Source organism: Tenrec ecaudatus, chromosome 17 (genome assembly GCF_050624435.1).
Source record: "Tenrec ecaudatus isolate mTenEca1 chromosome 17, mTenEca1.hap1, whole genome shotgun sequence".
NCBI classification, from domain to species: domain Eukaryota; kingdom Metazoa; phylum Chordata; class Mammalia; order Afrosoricida; family Tenrecidae; genus Tenrec; species Tenrec ecaudatus.
The window spans coordinates 57,955,775-57,973,822 of NC_134546.1; the positions used below are offsets into that span (position 1 = coordinate 57,955,775).

General features: G+C 48.4%; 1 protein-coding gene across 2 annotated transcripts in view; it reads right to left on the bottom strand.

The window, feature by feature from the left end:
- The window catches only part of THSD4 (thrombospondin type 1 domain containing 4), a 726,614-nt gene that overhangs the window by 7,922 nt on the left and 700,644 nt on the right, over positions 1 to 18,048 (bottom strand). For both annotated transcript variants that reach the window (XM_075535168.1, XM_075535169.1), the window contains 2 exons: positions 10,697 to 10,876; positions 4,630 to 4,774 (listed from right to left, as the gene is read on the bottom strand). In XM_075535168.1, the coding sequence (XP_075391283.1) occupies positions 4,630 to 4,774; positions 10,697 to 10,876 (325 nt within the window). The remainder of the gene's footprint in view (positions 1 to 4,629; positions 4,775 to 10,696; positions 10,877 to 18,048) is intronic.

Consider the following 18,048-nt stretch of genomic DNA (forward strand, 5'->3'; position numbering starts at 1 on the left):
ATTCCCTCAGCCCACATGCTATCTTTTGTTGCTAACTGACTGCACCGGGCATTACCCCACAGGAGGCTGAGCACAGTGCCTGCATATTTGTCATTCAAGTTTTCTGTTCTTTGACTTTTCCTATCGTTGGTCTATTACCTCATTTTTTTACATTAAAAAAAAAAGAATCAGGGACATTTGTTGCATGGGGGAGGGGCGCTTCAAAAAGTTTGTGGAAAGATGGGATGAAAAGATAATGGGATGCTTCCACGAGCTGGGTGAAGCTCCCTCTCGCTTCCTTGGCTGGTTCCAGGTGTGAGCAGTCTGTGGTTTTTATGTCACCTGATGAACACCGGGCTTTCATTTTAGCGTAATCAACTTTGTGCTTGTCCCTTTGTGGTTTGGCCATTTCGTTTCTTGTTGAAACGATTTGGACCTACAGTGAAATAAACGAAGTCAGTAAGTATCTTTCCCCATATGTGCCTGCCAAGCTTTTAAAATGTGCTTTTCACTGCTGACTCCTATTCTGTCCGGAATTGGTAAGTGTATTGTGGTGAAAAGTAGGAATTCAGCTTTATGGTTCATTTTTTCCTATACTGATAAACAGCTGCTCCATCATCATTTGTCACGTGGTTCATCTCTGCCCCCGCTGCGTTCTCCACCATATTTGTGGGACGGTTTCCAGGCAGGCTATCTACGTTAGGCACTGCTTTCTCCTTCCCTTTGCAAAGACGTTGATATGTGGTCAGTCTCCCAACATCTTTCATCAGCACAATGGACTGAGCTGGCCTTGGATCTTTGCTGTCATTTTCATATGCAAACCAGAGTCCATGCTTCTAGGTCTGGCCGGTGCCTGTCTCTATCCCAAGCCCACACCACCTTCCTCCTGAACCAAAGCCTCTTTACACATGTACCGTCCCTGAAGGGACGGTGACAATGTACACCCCAGGTTGGTAAGAAAGGACCAGTAGGCCTGTGCTTACCTTGATTACTGGGTCATCAACACTCAGACTCCTGTCCAGAACACTCAAAGCATCCTTAGCTTTGACAGTTTTATTTTGAGGCAGTTCAAAGAATACCAAGGTTTTGCCTACATTTTCCACTTTGCTCATTGCTTGTCTTAACTGTGGTTTATATAATTGGATGTTACGCAGTTTCTCTACCCCCTACCATCTTGAAAAGGCACCATAAATTCAGCGGGAAAAAATAGGCTAAAAAAATTGCATCTCACCACATGAACAGGAAATCTCTGACAGATGCTTGCCAGAATATGGGCCCTGGTTGCAGCAGCCTCTCCTAACTTTGAAGGGCATACCAACTGCAAGGACCTGGCCATTTCTACTGTCTTTAATTACACCATCAGGGTGAGCCAAGTGGGTAACTTTTATGTATACAACTTAAAAAAAAGTTGTATTGGAATATAATGTGTGAAAAAGGTAATTGAAGTAACAATTTGGGATCCAGATTTAATTTACGTCTCAACTATGTGTACTGTTGCCAATGCAAATAAGCTAAGGGGAGTGGGTGCATTTGGCTTCATGAACCAGCCATCGTCATTTCCGTCTTCGGCCTCCTGAGAGGGCTTTTGCTTCTTATATTGATTTTCTTCTTATAAATCGAAACACCACCACCACCCAAAACCTAAAAACCCAGACAAATCAAGAGGCTTGTCTGTCTCTTCCTGTCTCACTGCTGTGGAGTGGATTCCGGTCCCCTCAGTAGGACGGAGTAGAATTGCTACCTGAGAGCTTCCAGGATGGTTACTCTTTGCAGAGCAGAGAGCCTCATCTTTTTGCCATGCAGTGGCTGGTGGGTTTGAACTCCCAATCTTCCAGTTAACACCCCCAAGGCTTACCCCACGCGCTTCCAGGGTTGCTTACATTCCAATATGGTGTGCTCAAATATTTGCTGACAATTGCCTCTCCTTTGTTCCCTTCCAACTTTGGCTACGATGTTTTAAAACAGAGAAACATGTCTTACTTGGTATGTTCTCATATACTGCATTCAGGCCTCTGGGTGTCTGGCTTACGATGTTGGTTGTCGATATAGCTCCCAACCGACCAAATCCATTGGCACTGAGTTGATTGCGGCTCACAGGAACCTTGTATAGAGTTTCTGAAGCTATCCATCTGTTTGGGAGCGACCTCATCTTTCGATAGAGGAGTGGTGGTGGGTTCGAACCCCTGACCTTGAGGTTGGTGGCTCAATACCTTGCCCCCAGCATCACCAGGGCTCCATATGCATATGTGTATGCATACATGTACACACATATTAAAACCCACTGCCAGCAAGTCAATTCTGACTCATAGCAACCCTATAGGACTGAGTAGAATGGATCCTTTGGTTTCTGCGACTGTAAATCTCGATAGGAACAGAAACCCTCATTTTTCTTCGGAGGAGCAGCTGGGGGATTTGAAGCCCTGACCTTGTAGTTAGCAGCCCAATACATAATGCACTATGTATCAGGGCACACTCAAGCACTCTTCAAATATCTGTCTGTACATTCATACTACCTACCTACCAACGTATACTATTTTAACAGCTTGGATTTCCACGTCAAGAGTCTAATTCATTAAGTGTGTATGTTTGTCTCTGGCATAAGGCAGGTCTTAGGCCCCCTTTCCCTCTTTAGAAACTTTATCAAATGCATCTGCAGTCATTGCAATACAATGGCAGCCCCTCCCCCCACCTATCTAAAATTGGACCTCTATCACGTGCAACTTGACGCTGAGTGCTGATGAGCGCGTTGGCATGTCTGCCCCTGCCTGCACCAGCACCCGATGGCTCTAGTTCTGGAGCCTCCTCTTGCTTCTCTCAGGGACCATCGAGTTGATTCCGACCCGTAGCATCCTCCTGTAAGAGTAAATTTGCGCCAGGGGGTGATCTTGGCTGTCATCTTTATAAACGGTGTTGAGGGTCAGGCATTGAGCTGCTCATGGAAAGATGGGTGGTTCAAACCCACCAGCCCCTCAATTGGGGGGGGGGGAGATGACACTATCTACCGAGTACAAGACTTGTAGTCCTGACTCTAGAAAATACTGATAGTCTCAGAAACCACACAGGGTCCTGGGGGTCAGACTAGACTTCACGGCAGTGGGTGTGGTCTGGTCATCTTCGTAAGGCAGATCACCAGACCTTTCTTCCGCTGGGCCGCTGAGTGGGTTTGCCCTGCTGACCACTGGCTGAGCAGCTGAGATGAACTTAACCCTGTGACCTACCAGGGCACCTTCTCCAGTCTTCTACATACGTCTAAAGAGAGGCTCAGGCGAGCTTCCCTCACAGGCCTTGTTGGGTCATCTTTGCCGGATTCGCTCCTTCCATCTAGAAGCGGTTGGTCTGTCTGTTCGCTCGCAGTCCCCTGTGTGTCCCACAGCCGGTTCTCTAGTGGGTCATTCTGGGACTCTGCTTTTGGCTTTGCTGACCTCGCTCCTGGGACGGGCTGCATCCCTCACGCTAATTCACCGCTGACTGCTGACACAGAGGCGGTGCTGGGTTAGAAACGACTTCTCATGCGAACAGCACAAAGGTAAAGAGGAGGCCACGGATGGAGAAGGCCGTGGAGGCCCTGGGTGGCCCAGCGCTCGACCATCAGCTGAGAGGTTGGTGGTTCGAAGACACCCAGAGGTGCCCGGGAAGGCAGGCTGGGGCATCTGCTTCTGAGCCGTCACAACGTTGATGACACCGTGGAGCACAGGCCTGCACTGTGCCCTGGGGGCTCTGGGAGCTCATCCCGGTGTGGGACAAAAGCCGATGGGCACATGCCTACATGTCCGTTGAGAGAACGATGAAGACAAGAGAGTAAGAGGGGTACAGGGACGCCGAAGCTTTCTCCTCAAGGGGCTCAGCACCTGGACTCTGGGGCCAAGCAGGGACCCCGGGGGCCCAAGCTACCTGTGAGATGCAGCGCTCACCACCGGACACGTCTGGTGTTGGCTCGGTTCATGTGGTGGGCGGCCTTGGGTCTTCTGACTGCTCTTCAGTCCGCTTCAGGGAGCGGGGGCTTCTTCATGGGAGAACCGCAGCTCCTCACTCTCAGCAGCGCCGCCCTCCAGGAACGGGGCCCTACTTCTCGGCTGCAGGTTGGGGTCTCCTGAATTGCAATGCCAAGGCTGCCTGCAGGCTCCACCCCTGGTGTAGCTGAGACCCTCCTGCTGCCATCTCCCCTCCACGGCCCGGGGGGCCAATTCGAGGCAGCGCTCCCTCTGGACACGGAGCCTCAGCGGCGCCCTCACATATCTGGATGGGCTGTTCAGCACCACCCCTGCCAATGCTTGGCTTTCTCGCCTCCTCTTGGCTCTGCTGATGCACTGTGGGGTCGGCATGGGGGGCAGGAGCAGCATCTCTGCCCCTGGTCGAGCCCCCACTGGTTGCAGCTCCAGTTCAAGGTTGAAGCATCACTACTTTAGCCTTCATGATGCTGGGCCTCTGAATGCACGATCCTTTCACTCATGTCACATTTCAGCCTGTCTCCATCAGGCCGTGTGGACGGTGATCCAAGCGCGGAGAGCCACCTTGAACGCGCACTGAGCTCCCGGACCGTATGCACGAGACCGCAGAGGGAGCTAGAAGGGTCTAGGGGTTCCACCCTGGACACCTGCACAGAGCTCAGGAGAGCCCAGACTTTTCTCCAAGAAAGAAATGCCTACTCACCAACTTCAGGGACGCAGTCCTGAGGGTTACAAGATTCTCTCTCTTCCGGCTTCAACTGAGGGTCACAGAGGTTACTTAGGGTCATGTCATCTGCCAGGCACCGAACTTCCCGGACCCGGAAGCCGCCCTGGCAGGTCTTCGAGCACTGTTGGCAGAAAAAAGGGAGTGTTAGAATTCCTGACAGTCCCTCAACTCAGCAAACTGGAGAGGACAAATCAGAAAACACCACACATGCCCCCAAAGGAGACAGAATGACACCCCTTTCCCCCCATCTACATATAACCCAGCTTCAAAAACTGTCAAATCAGGGCCAGGGGTGTCTGATAACCGACCTACTTTCATTTGTATTATTTTCAAGCACATCTAACTCTGATTTTCTTTCTTTCATACCGTTTCAGCTTGTATCTCTCAAAGATAAGTTGCACACACACACACACACACACACACACACACACACTATTATATCTTAAAGCAGCGGTTCTCAACCTGTGGGTCGCCCGATTCATAACGGTAGCAAAATGACAGTGATGAAGTAGCAACGAAAATAATTTTATGGTTGTGGGTCACCACCACATGAAGGGGTCACAGCAAGCATTTCAGGCTGCCACAGGCTCCCTTTAACGTCCAGTCCTAGAAAGGAGTTTTCTTAATGGTTCCAGGTTTTTTCAGCTTCTGACAAAAATCACTAGAGTTCAAATTTCAAATCCAAAGAGTTCCTTTTCTTCAATCTGTCAACAGGCTTAGGCAGGTGTCTTGGAATGCAAATAACCTGAGTACTCCAAAGCACTGGGTGGGGCTTATCCTTTCAGAGCCTTCTTTGCAGGCCTGTCCTAAACTCATTTAAAGATCAAATTAATGTCTTGAGGGTTAACAAGCTCTCTATTTTCATACTTCCAAATAATCATTTCTATAAATCCTCATATCCATAATAACAAGCAGAAGAAATCAGTATAAACAAAGTAGAATCAGACACTAAACTCAATTCTTAAAACAATCAAGTTCAATCCTTACTTAGTTTATCTGAATCCTTATCTAAACTATTCTATTGATACAAAATATAGGATAAGTTAGGCTTTGACAGCATCAAACCAGAGGCAGGCTTTCAGTCAACCATTTTGACCTGTCAGTATTTTTCACTGAGAAGCTCTGAGAAATTCAAGAGGCAATTTTGTCCCCTGAGCTGAAAATATACACCAATCACATTCATTTTTGCCATTTCATAGAGCAATAACCAAAGACAAAAAGCCAATAAACAAACAAACAAATTGATAAAACTTTAACTCCATATTCTCTCCAGAAAGCAACTAATAAACTGCATGGACATATCTGACCTTCAGCTAGCCAAAGAAGAAAAACTACCACGAAGGGCAGGTCAAACAAACATCTGCTTTCCATCTTCATGATTTGTTTTTCTAGGACCCTACTCTCAAGGTACCATCATGTTTTAGTCCAGGCAGACTACAGAAGCAAATCCAGGGAGACTCATGAGAAAGAACATGAGAAAGCGCTTATATAAAGAGTAATTGTACATTAAGAAAACATTCCAGCCAAGACCAGATCAAGCCCATAAGTCTGATACCAATCTATAAAGTCCTCTTCAGACTTATGAAACACATGCAATGATCCCGAAGGCAGGAAGACCACAGCCAGTGGGTAGTAAGTCTTTTGGATCCAGTGGTGGTGTAAGCATCTCAGCACTGGCAGGGTGTCTATGTTGCTCCTCCAGCTCAGGGCACTACCCTAGCTCCATATGTCTTGTCAGCTGCAGTGTCTCCCAGGGAATGAGCCTGTGTCCCGCCTCCAGTGAGCTATTTATTTCCTCAGCGCCTCCACATGAGATCATCAAGCTGCGATCTGATTGACAGGCTACACTCCACCCCTTCACTTGTGAAGTCTGAAATTGACAGCAGATTACGTAATTACCACAATCTACAATTCTGTTGTTTGCTCCCCTCGAGTGGGGTTATATATTATCATTGCTGTCAGTTCCCTTTCCCCCTCCTCTTCCTGTACCCTCAGGAAACCATTACTCCTGTTACTTTTTTTTGGTGGGGTGGGGGGCTGGTTTACCTACATTGACTTTCATGCATCGAACTATCTTAATGTTACCAATAATCATACACAAGCCCAATAAGGTTAATGAGGTAGAACTGAAACCATAATAGCCGGGGGAGGAAGTGTCAAAGAACTAGAGGATCATTATGTATTTCATCAGTGCTAAACTGCACCCTGGGTATATCATCCCTTAATTTTGGCCCTTCTGTGAGGGGCTCCCCAACAACTGTTGCTCTGTTTGAGCCCACTGTGTCGAGCATCTGGTTCTGGTCCTTTGGGAGGATCCTCTACTTGACCAAGCATGATGTATGTCCTCTTCTAGGGACTGGTCATTCCTGTTAACATGTTAACAGGAGATGAAGCCTGGCCATCCTCCCTTCTAGGGAGCCTTCTAGTCATTCTTCTCCAGAGACAGATGTGCTGGTTCTTCCAACAGGCCATGGTCCTCTCGGCAGTCTTTGCCAGCCCCACCCTTGACACGCATCTCTTTCTCCAGGCCCCAGCACTCACAGTCCAGCTTTCCCATGCGCCGAAGGCCAGCGAAGCTAGTGAGGCTCGTGACAAGCAGACATTCGTCTTCAGAGTGGCCTCTTGGTTTTGTAATACTTGAACGTGGCATTCCACAGCTTTAGCCAACAGATTATGTTGTTTGATTTCTTGGCTGCTGCTTCCGGGGGCTTGGAAGAGGATCCCAGTAAAACGACATTCTTGACAACTTCAGGACTGCCCTTTAGAAAGTTACGTGAAGTCATTAAATTGGAGGAAAACAAAAAAGCATTGTGGCTGAAGGACAGGCTAGCAACCTGTGGGAAGGGCTACAGGCTATTTCAATGGGTGACTTTAAATACTCATTTTTAGCCTTACATTTCATCTCAGACTCCAAAGAAGTGTTCCCTTATATCAACCGTCACAAAAGTCCACCGAGACCTAGAGAAGAAGTATTACTTAGAAAGCAGCGTATGTCTATGTTTGTGATATTTATTTCTAGATGGCAGGTTGACTGGTAATTGTGAAAGGTCTTTTGAAATTAATAACATTAGCAATACTCTCGCTTCAAACACCCGCACGACGCCCTCGATGGCTTGAGCTAGGTGTCCTCTAGAAGAAATCCCGGCTCCGGAAGGAATTCCAGAGTTCCACCCGCAGCCCGAGTACTGCAGGGCCCTCGCCTCCTCCTCGGCACTCTGCCACCTCAACCCTAGTTGTGGTGGGGAAAGCGGGGCAGAAGAAAGGCACAGAACCAGTGCCCAGTTGGGAACGTTCCCTGAGGGGCCTTTATTACTGACCGACAGCGGCCAGCAAACTACAGCCCGCGTAGGATTCTGAGCCACTCCCTGTTTTTGTAACTAACCTTTGCTTGGGCCACGGCCATTTCCACTCCTTACCCTGGTCGGGCTGCTGCCATGCCAGCGGGGCAGAGCTGTGTGGCTGTGGCTGAGCCGCACGGCCTGCAGTGTTCACGTGTTTACTGTCTGGAGCTTCAAAGGGAATGTTCCCGGCTAGGTAATGGCCATAATAAATAAATATCCAATAGGTAAGGCCCTTATGAAGTTCATCGAGCTGTATCAGCATCCTCTTGGGACCCGTGACATGGACTCATAAGGCCGATACCCGCCGTGCACACAAAACTACAGATGTTGGCACAATGGCTCAGTGCTCAGCTGCTAACCGAAAGGGCGGCTGTTCTAACTCACCCAGGGACTCCATGAGAGAAAGGCCCGGCCGTCCACTCCAGTAGAGGCTGTAGCCCTGAAAACCCCGGGGGACAATACTCTGTCATGTGGGGTCACTATGAGTGAGCATCAGCTTGGTGGCACACAGCTGCCGCCATCACCACCACCAGAAGATAAGGTCTTACAAACAAGGCAGCTAGCGATTTCTGGAACTTCTCCGGTGAGCGGAGTCCTTTCCAGCTGTCCCCGACCAGATGGCAAAGAGAAGGCAGCAATCTGTTCTCACATCCTCCAGGGCCAAGGTCAACAGCTGCTGCTGTCGTCAGGTCTGTCGTCAGGTGCTCCCCATGACCCCGTGTCCATGAGAAGGAAACCCCGGGCTGGCCGGCGCTGTCCTCACAGTGGTTCTGAGGTTTGAGCTGTGGTCACAGCCACTGTGTCCTTCCATCTTGCTGAGGAGCTTCCTCATTTTCACCACCCCTGCCCCTTCTCTGGGGACCGGTCTCTCCTGACAACATGTCCAGAGGACGTGAGACAGAGTCTCCCCATCCTTGCCTCTAAGGAGCATTCTGGCTGTACTTCTTCCAAGATAGGTTTGTTTCTTCTTGTGGCCGTCCGTGGGGCTTTCAACATTCGTCATCACTGACACACCAGGCAGTGTCCCGGAAGACGATGAAACAGCTTCCGAGCCCAGCACCTCCGGCTTCCCGCTGCTGCTGGTCCGCTGCTCACCTGAGTGGCTGCTACCTGTGCACCTCCTCTGCCTGGGAGCAGAGCTCTCCGTCTTTAAGCAACATTTCTTTATATGTGTCAGTCTCAGAAAGGCTTGACTCAGGACCCGGACTATCTCCAAGGATAAAAAGCAGACACGCCTCCCAGGCCCTGTCCTTCACACCTATCCCAAGGTGTGCTGGTCACAGAGGGTGGTGCCCTGAGGTGGCTTTCTGCTCTCGGCTTCAGGTTTCTTGAAAACCCACTCTTCTGTTTGAAAAAACATCATGGGACACTTTCCTCATTATTTATACCTGCTTCCACGTTTGAGCGATTACCTGTCTCCGTGGTTCTCTTTTGATTATGTGCCACCCTGTCCATTCCAAAAAAGATTTGAGCACTTAGAGACCCATAAACATTTTTTTTAAAGGAAGTGTGTTAGTCTGGGTAGACTAGAGAAACAAATCCATAGAAACTCATATGTATATAAGAGAGAGTTTTATATAAAAGGTAATTGTACATTAAGTATCCCAACCCAGTCCAGTCCAAGCCCATAAGTCCAACATTAGCCCATACATCTGACATCGATTTACAAAGTCCTCCTCAAATTCACAAAACACATGCAATGACATCGAATGCAGGAGGAAAGCCGAATCAGTGAACATGTAAGCATCTCAGCACTGGCAGGGTCTCCACACAGCTGCTCCAGCACCCAGTGCTGCATCGGGGTAAGTCCATGTGGCTTCTCCTCAGGGATTTCTCACAGGAAGTGAACCTTGCCAGCTGAAGCAGGGAACTGGCTAAGGCAGCCACAACTGGTCCAACCATCAGAAAGCAAGAGACCTGAGAACTGGAAGGACCAGGCTCACTGAGCCATTTTATCTCTCAGCCCTTCAATTAATCCCACATGTGTTTATTGGCCAGGTTGGCACACTAAACCTTAACTATCACAGGAAGGAAACTGGGCAAATAGAAAATAAAGGTAGGAAAAATAAAGTGAAGCCAAAGGTAACACAAGCACTCCCCAACCAATTTGTAAGGTATGAGAAGAGTCTCTCTTGGAGGGACACCATGACTTTGTCTCTGAGTTTTCTAGCAGCCAATGCAAAGAGGAAAGTAAGGGCCGTTCCATCATCCACAATGTCGACAGGATTAAGACAAGTCGAACACACACACACACACACACACACACACACACACACACTGACAGAACCCCCGGTCTTCAGCAGCGCCCCAAGTCTCTGCGGCCCTTAGCCCTCTGCAGTAGCATCCCTCAGAATGTGGATCTGCAGGCTCCTCATCGGAGATGCTCCTTCAAAACAAAAGGCTTCCTTTCCCACTCCAAAAGCAAATTCCTTAGCCAGACGGTGTCCCAAGTTGTTCCTTTGCCACAAGATCCCCAGCTGATTCTGGTGACCCACGGAAGCTTGAGGACCACTGCTTCCTGGCATCTACCCTCCTCCCACCGCCCCAAGCATCAGGCATCCTCAATCAAGCAGCCTGAGCCAGCGGCCCCGAAGATACCTAATGGAGGAGACTGCCATGGGTGTGGGCTCTGGGCAGGGCCCAGCGAGGCAGAGGCATGGGGCACACGCCACTTCCTCTCTGCCAAGAGCGCGGCGACTTACCATGCTCCACTCGGTGTGGAACCACGTGGCCCCACAAGACTTGAGGTGGCAGGATTGCTGGCTGGGGGGTCTCTCCAGGAAGGAGCATTCGTAGGAGTCCAGCACTTCAAAGGTGTCGGCATTCTTCCGGACACAGATCACCTCCCTCTGTTGGGTGCCGCTCCCACACTCGATGGAGCACTGGAGGACGAAGCAGGGAGAGCTGAGTGGGGTGGGGTGTGAAATAGAGACCCTCAGGGGGCTGTGCACGCGGATCCCACCACCGGGTGCTAGCGAGGCAGGACCCCAGGGAACCTGGGCAGGGCCGTTTGGGGAGGATCCCAGTCCTCCTAACAGCGTGGTCTCTGGAGGGGATCCCCTGCGCCCTCTGTGCTGAGAGGGAGATGGTTCCCCTGGGACCCCCTGTAGAAACACACCAGCCAGCTCATTTGGATGTTTCTGTCCTGTTGCCCTGAAAAATAATGAGCGAACCCTCTTGTCCAGGTGCTGGTCTCTTAGGGCAGTCCCTCCAGTGAATGATTACAGGACGAATGAATGATTATGCTTCCAGAGCCTGCACGCCGGTGGGGAGACGGTTCCTGTCATATTCATGGAATACCAACAGCTGAAGAAAAAGACCACATCCTCAAGGCCAGCCCTCCCGCTGACCATGAAGCCAACAGGAAACCTTTGACCTGGGTGGGAGACCCCAAACTGAGGCCCTCGATGCTAGTAAAGCGGCTTATTGAGGCCGAGTCTGGACTCCATCTTGACGTCTGCTAACTGATCTCACCTTCAGTGACCTTTATTCAGACACAAAGGCCTGTAACTAAGAAAATATTTCTAGATGTTGCTGAAGGGGCATTGAGTTCGTTTTAATGGTGGTCGAACTGTTTGGAGAGGGGTAGCAAGACTGGCTGTTCAACACAAACATGATAAACAATGACACTGAATTACACATGCAGAGGTTGTTGCACTGGTTGGGTACATTTTTGCCAAAATGGGAAAAAAAGGTCATGAATAACAATGAGTACGGGGATCAAGAAAATGCTGTGAAATTGAAGGCAGTAAAGATTGTAGAACACTTCTTGATATGGCTGAGCTACGGAATTACATGATAGATGGATGAAATGCCAACAAAAGTTTGAAAAAGAAAAAGAGAGAATGTGTTTCTCTTTCTGGTTGAGCCAAGAATGAAGGAAGCTATTCCTGTGTGGATCTTGACGTCATCAAGCCTAGCAGAAATTCCACCTCCAACGGGTACCTCACCAAGCTCCAACCACAGAGCTTGCACTGTGAGCTCTTATGTCCATCGCATAGATATGCCCCCTCCCTTGGGGGAGCATTTGGCTTGACTTCACGGACACAGACATGTCCCAGCCTGGGTGGCTTTCAAACCTGCGTAAATCGTTTCCACTCCCACAGAGTGTGCCCGGGTCACTGTTGGACAGAGCAGAGTCCAGTCCTGGTGGCCTGCTGGAGCTCAGGGAGGTCCCAGCCAATAATCACACGTGGGAGGTGTGAAGGATCATTTCGTCAACTTCTGGAACTATGTGCGCCCCTGTTGGCTCATAGAGGATCCTACTTAGTAGACAGTCTCACTCACTGCCATTGAGTTGATGCCAACACACCATGACCCCAGGCCGGGGTAGTTTCTGTGACGGCAACGTTAAGGGAGTAGACAGCCCCTCTTTCTCCCTGAGTAGGTAGTACCAAGTATTATTTAGTAGTAGTACCAAGTAGTATTTATCTGTAGTACCTAGTATTATTTAGTAGTGCCTAGTATTATTTAGTAGTAGGGCCCAGTATTATTTAGTAGTAGTACTGTGTGACATGTTCTGTGACTGTGGCTGTGGTTGTTCACATGTTTTTAATGTCATAAAAAATTAAAGCTGCCTTTTATATACTTTTATACACTTCAATGAGTCTGTACTTTATGAGTAGCAGATGACAATGTATATAATCAGAACTCTTCATGTTAGAATTTCTGTATGTAGGCCTATTATTATCAAGAAAAAATAGGGGAGGGTGGTGACTCCACTTACCTACACAAAGTACCCAAACCAGCGGACTGCAAATCCGTCATGTGGCGGCATTCTTCTGCCACTGCCATCAGCAGAATCTGCATCCATTCACGCCATAGTCGCAGACATGCAGAACGCAGCAGGACTTCTTCCCCCCCCCCCCCCACTTCCTTCTCTGTGAGTTTATTCATTGACTTGGTTGCTCCTGGGTCTTTGAAACCCTCTCCATCCACATCCAAGGCAACCAAACAACAGCAAAACCCAGACTCACAGTCACCAAGTCGATTCAGACTCACAGATTTGAGTGACCCTCTACAGTGGTTCTCAACCTTCATCATGCCGCGACCTTTTCATACAGTTCCTCATATTGTGGTGACCCCCAACCACAATATTTTTTTGTTTTTGTTTCTACTTATTTTTTTCTTGTTTCTACTTCATAACTGTCACTTTGTTACTGTTATGAATCAGGTAACCCCTGTGAAAGGTTTGTTCAACCCCCAAAGGGATCGCGACCCACAGGTTGAGAACCGCTGTTCAGGACAAGCTAGAACTGCCCCTATCAGTTTCAGAGACTCATGAGAGTAGTGAACCCCGTTTTTCTCCTGAGGAGTGGCTGGTGGTTTTGAACTGCTGACCTTGCGGTGAGCAACCCGACTTGTAACCCACTAAGGGGGAAATAAATGGAGAGTTGACAGAGAAGGAAAGAAATCTGAGATCCTTACAATGGGCAAATACATACAGAGTAAAGGTTAATGGTGGTCACCAGTGGCGGGGGCTGTGGGGAGGCAGAAGGCACTGGGAGTCTGGATTGTTTGGGAAGTATGGAGATTTTGTTTCTGGGGAGTGGACATTTGGCCAACGACACTGGTGGTGACTGCATCATGATGGATGTAACTGATCTCACAGATCTGAATACGTGGAAAATGTCGAATTGGCAAATGCGTTCTATTTCTGCAACAATAAAAAACTTAATAGAAACAATACCTTGGCAGAGTACCTAATGAATAAGCATTGGGCTGCTTTGGAATAGAACAAAGTTTCTGAGACTTGACACACTCCAAGGTAGGCTCAGGGTACCTGGGGGTTAGGAGAACATGCACATCTTCCTGTCACAGTGGAGTAGAGACTCTGAGGCCCAATGTCCCTGGCTCTGCTTCTCTCTGGATGGGGGTCTTGTTCTCTTGGACTGGTGTTCTCTATGCCTCAGCATGGCTGACCACTAACAGCTCCTGAGCCCACAACTTCCCAGGGAGTCTCTCCCCTTAAATTCACAGGAAAAGTCTGGACAGGCCTCTGGTTTAGCTGGGGTCACATGTCCATCTTTCGGACTGATCCCTGCAGTCAGGGTGGTGGTGTGTGTAGAATGCCAATTCTCATCCAAACCACATGGTTGGAAGGAACATTGGGTCAAGCCTTCTGGAGTCAGATAATGTTTTAGGCTTAAACATTATCGATAGATCAGCACGCTTTATTTCATTTTCTTTGGGACTCATGTCAAATTCCCAGGACAAGGACGTGCCAGCGGGATCCTTATAAATCCAGAAATCAAAACCTTGTCTACATTCACCCATCTCCTGACCCTTTTGGAAGCACAAAGGCCTCGTCCCTAATCGTAGCAGACACGTAGGCTGCCTTCTCCAGGGTTCCCACGGCTACAGCACTCCGAGCTGAGGTCGAAAGACAGCATGAGGCCAGTGAGCAAAAGAGACCCCGGATTCTGAGTCCTCAGTACAGGCACAGAGCCCCATAGCACTTGAGGGTCTTTCAGACCATGTTTGAAAACCACTGTATGGTAAGTGTTGTGCTGCTAGCTGCAAGGTTGCTGGTTCAAGCCCACCAGTCGATCCTCAGGAGAAAGTTGAGGCTAGCCGCTCCTACACAGACTGACAGCCTCAGAAATGCTATATAGGATTGCTATGAATCAGAATCGACCTGATGGTCATGGATGTAGCTTGTTTTGTTTTTGGTTTTTGCTTTGCAGGGGAGGCAAGAGAGACCTGAGCCACACTGGATCTCGGAGCCCAGCTCTGCTTCTCGTTGTTCTCTAACTTGGGGCAAGCCATTTAGCCTCTCTGCCCCTCAGTTTCCTCATCTGTAAAGTGAGCATAAGAATGCACCTCCTGGGTTTGTTCTGAAGTTTTCATGAGATACCAGTGGACTTAGGACATGGGCAACTTGAAACTAAAAAAACAAAACAAAACAAAACAAAAAGCCCACAAAAGCAAGCTCCAAACCCAATATGCTGCTGACCTTGCAGCGACTGGAGAGGACAGGGTCAAACTGCTCCTGTGAGTTTCTGAACCTGTGATTTTTTACGGGCGTAAAGGCTCCACCTTTCTCCCAAGGAGCGGCTGCTGGTTGTGAACTGCTGACCTTATGGTTAGCAGCCCAATGGATAACCACCACCAGGGCTCCTCCTCAGGCACAGGAAGTGCCTGCTAAGTATCAGTTCCCTTTGCTGCAGGCATTTGATGCCAACGGTTTCCATCTCAGTATCGATACGAAAACATGAGGGCCTTAAGCCCCAAGGAGATTTCAGAGGGGTGACGTCCTGGGCAATACCCAGAGCGATGTAGTGATGGTGTCCAGCCTTGGGTCCATGTCTCCCAACTTCAGCTCCGTGTTGCACCCTGGCTGCTCAGCCCAGGACACAGTCTCATTCTTTCTGCAGCGGGGAAGCCAGACCTTGGCCCAGCCTGTTCCTCTCCTGCCTCCACTTCTTTCAACATCTGCAGCACTTGCTAGAAAATAGCACTCTTCTCTTCGGAGAGAGGCGTGCAGGGGGCTGGACCACATGGCTTAGATTCACGGTGTGAGAATTCTGTGACGAGCTGATCTACTTTAGCAGAGGGCTCCTGCCATGCTTCAGTTCCCCAGTCTATGAGAGATGGATATTGGGTGTAACTGGTGTCCCATTGCAGTCACCCCTGAGCTTCCTGAGTGTAGGGCCTGTTTTCCTGCCAACAATGAGGCAGAAGTGTTGTTGGTTGCTGGCAAGTCTGTTCCTCTCATGAGGACCCTGTGCATGTCAGAGGGGAACAGCTTTCCAGGATTTTCCAGGCAGCGTGTCCACTGAGGGGCCCCTGGGTGGGACAGAACTGCCGGCCTTTTGGCTTCAGTACGTCAAACACGAGACCATTATTTCCCTTCTTCTCTCCTTTGTTAAAAAGAATAACCTTATTTATGTTATTTTAACGTTTGGCTTTATTTATTTACATAGGCATCACTAATGCTTTCCCCTTTGTGTGTGGAATATCACACATACGAAGGACATGTCTTCTTTGGAGCGCACAGCCCGTCTCACCAATCAGTGAGAGTACCCCATGAGAGCCCTCGGATCTGTGGTGCTTCTGCTGCTTCCCCCCCCCCCTCCCCCCCTCCGCACCCTCTGTCCCTCCCCTCCCACACCCGCTCCTGGCCTCACCAGAGCCTTTAAAGTCTTAACTTTTGGTACGAGAACCATTTTTATTTTGAAAAATCATGGTGCCATACAATGTTTGTCTTCATGAGATTGGCCAACTTGGTGGAGCATCATGTGCTCAACCTTCGTCCAGGTCTTAAGATGTTGGACAGACTCGTCCTTGTGGTTTAAGGATGCATAATCTTCCCTCGTGTGTGTGTGTGTGTGTGTGTGTGTGCGCACGCCAGTTAGCTCATGCATTCCTCTGCGGATGGGCTTTGTGATTGTTGCCATCTTTTGGCTGCTATGGAAATTGCTGCAATAAACATAGGTGTGCATACGTCCGCTCGTGTTTTGTCCTTTGTTTTCTTAGGAGATACACTAAGTAGAGCGATTGCAGGATCATAAGATACTTATATTTGCATCTGTTTAAGGAAGCTCCACCCCGAGTTTCCGTAGTGGCTGCACAATCCCACGCTCCCATCAGCGATGCATCAGCATTGCAGTCCCTCCACATCCTCTTCAGCATTTATTATTTTTTGAATTTTTCTAAGAGTGTTGGTGTGAGGTGGCATCTCACTGTTGTTTTAATTTGTATTTCTCTTAGGGCGGAGGACCGTGGACATTGCTTCGTATGATTGCTGGCTGCCGGCACGTCACCTTCAGACAATCTTTAGTAAATTGTCTTGGTTTCAATTTTGATCGGGCTTCTTGCATTTATCTTATCAGGTTTTATTAGATTTCTATAGGTTTTTGAAATTGGCCCTTTCTGTGATGTATCGTTGTCAACTATTTTTTCCCCAATCTGTGGGTTCTCTTTTCACTCCTTTGATGAAATCTTTTGATGTACATAAATGTCTTATTTTTAGAAGATACCGTCCTCTATTTTGTCTTCTGTAACATGGTATTTTTCATTATGTTGAGTCGTACATTTATGCCTGGTAGTAGGGCCCTTACGCTTGTCCCCAATTTCTTTGTTGTTGTTGATGGGTCTTTATGGTGATGGGGTTTATAACCAGGTCTTTGATCACCCTGAGTCTGTTTTTGTACATGGTGTGAGGCATGGGTCCTGTTTCACTCTTTCGCAGGTAGAGATACAATGTTTCCACCATGATTTATTGAAAAGACTATCTCTTCCCCACTTAATGTGTTTTAGTCCTTTATGGAAGGTCAGGTGTCTGCAGGTGCTGGATTGCAGTTTTGCATTCTCAATACGTCGGCTTACTTGTGTACCTTTGTACCAGCACCAGGCTGTTTTGATTACTGGGCTGTCATGGGGCTTGAAATCTGGGAGTGAAAGGCCTCCTACGCTGTTTTTGCGTTTTAATAGTGGTTTGTTTATCCCGAGTTTCTTTCTTTCCATATAAAGTTGGTGATTAGTTTTCCATTTCTTTGAAGACGTGTGCAGGGATTTGGATCAGAATTGCATTGAGTTTATAAAGTGCTTTTGGTCCTTTGGACCTATTCGTTTTATTAAGCACTTAACCATTTGTACCCGCCAGAGACTTTAAGAAGTACCCGGCATTCAACAGAACACGCCTGGAGAGAAGGGAACTCCTTCTAATGCCCCAAAGTCCTGCTTCCTTCTCTCGGTGTGCAGCATCTCATGAAAACTTCAGCACAGATTTGGGAGGTGTGTTCTTATCCTCATTTTCCAGATGAGGAAACGGAGGATCGGTGAAGGTAAATGCTTCGCCCCAGGTCAGAAAACTGATGAGAAGTAGAGCTGAGGTTGGTTGGTTACCACGTGTGTCCACCTCCATCTGATAGGAACCTTGGACTCACTTGAATGATTCTTGTATTTTCTTTACTTCCAGGTGGATCATAAAAGCATTAAGTGAAACTTGGAAAGCAATGATTTCCTGATGCTGTTTATATAACGTGTTCATATACGTTCATATCCTGCCGCCATGCACCATCTGGTTGTCCCTGCTGTTGCTACAGGATGG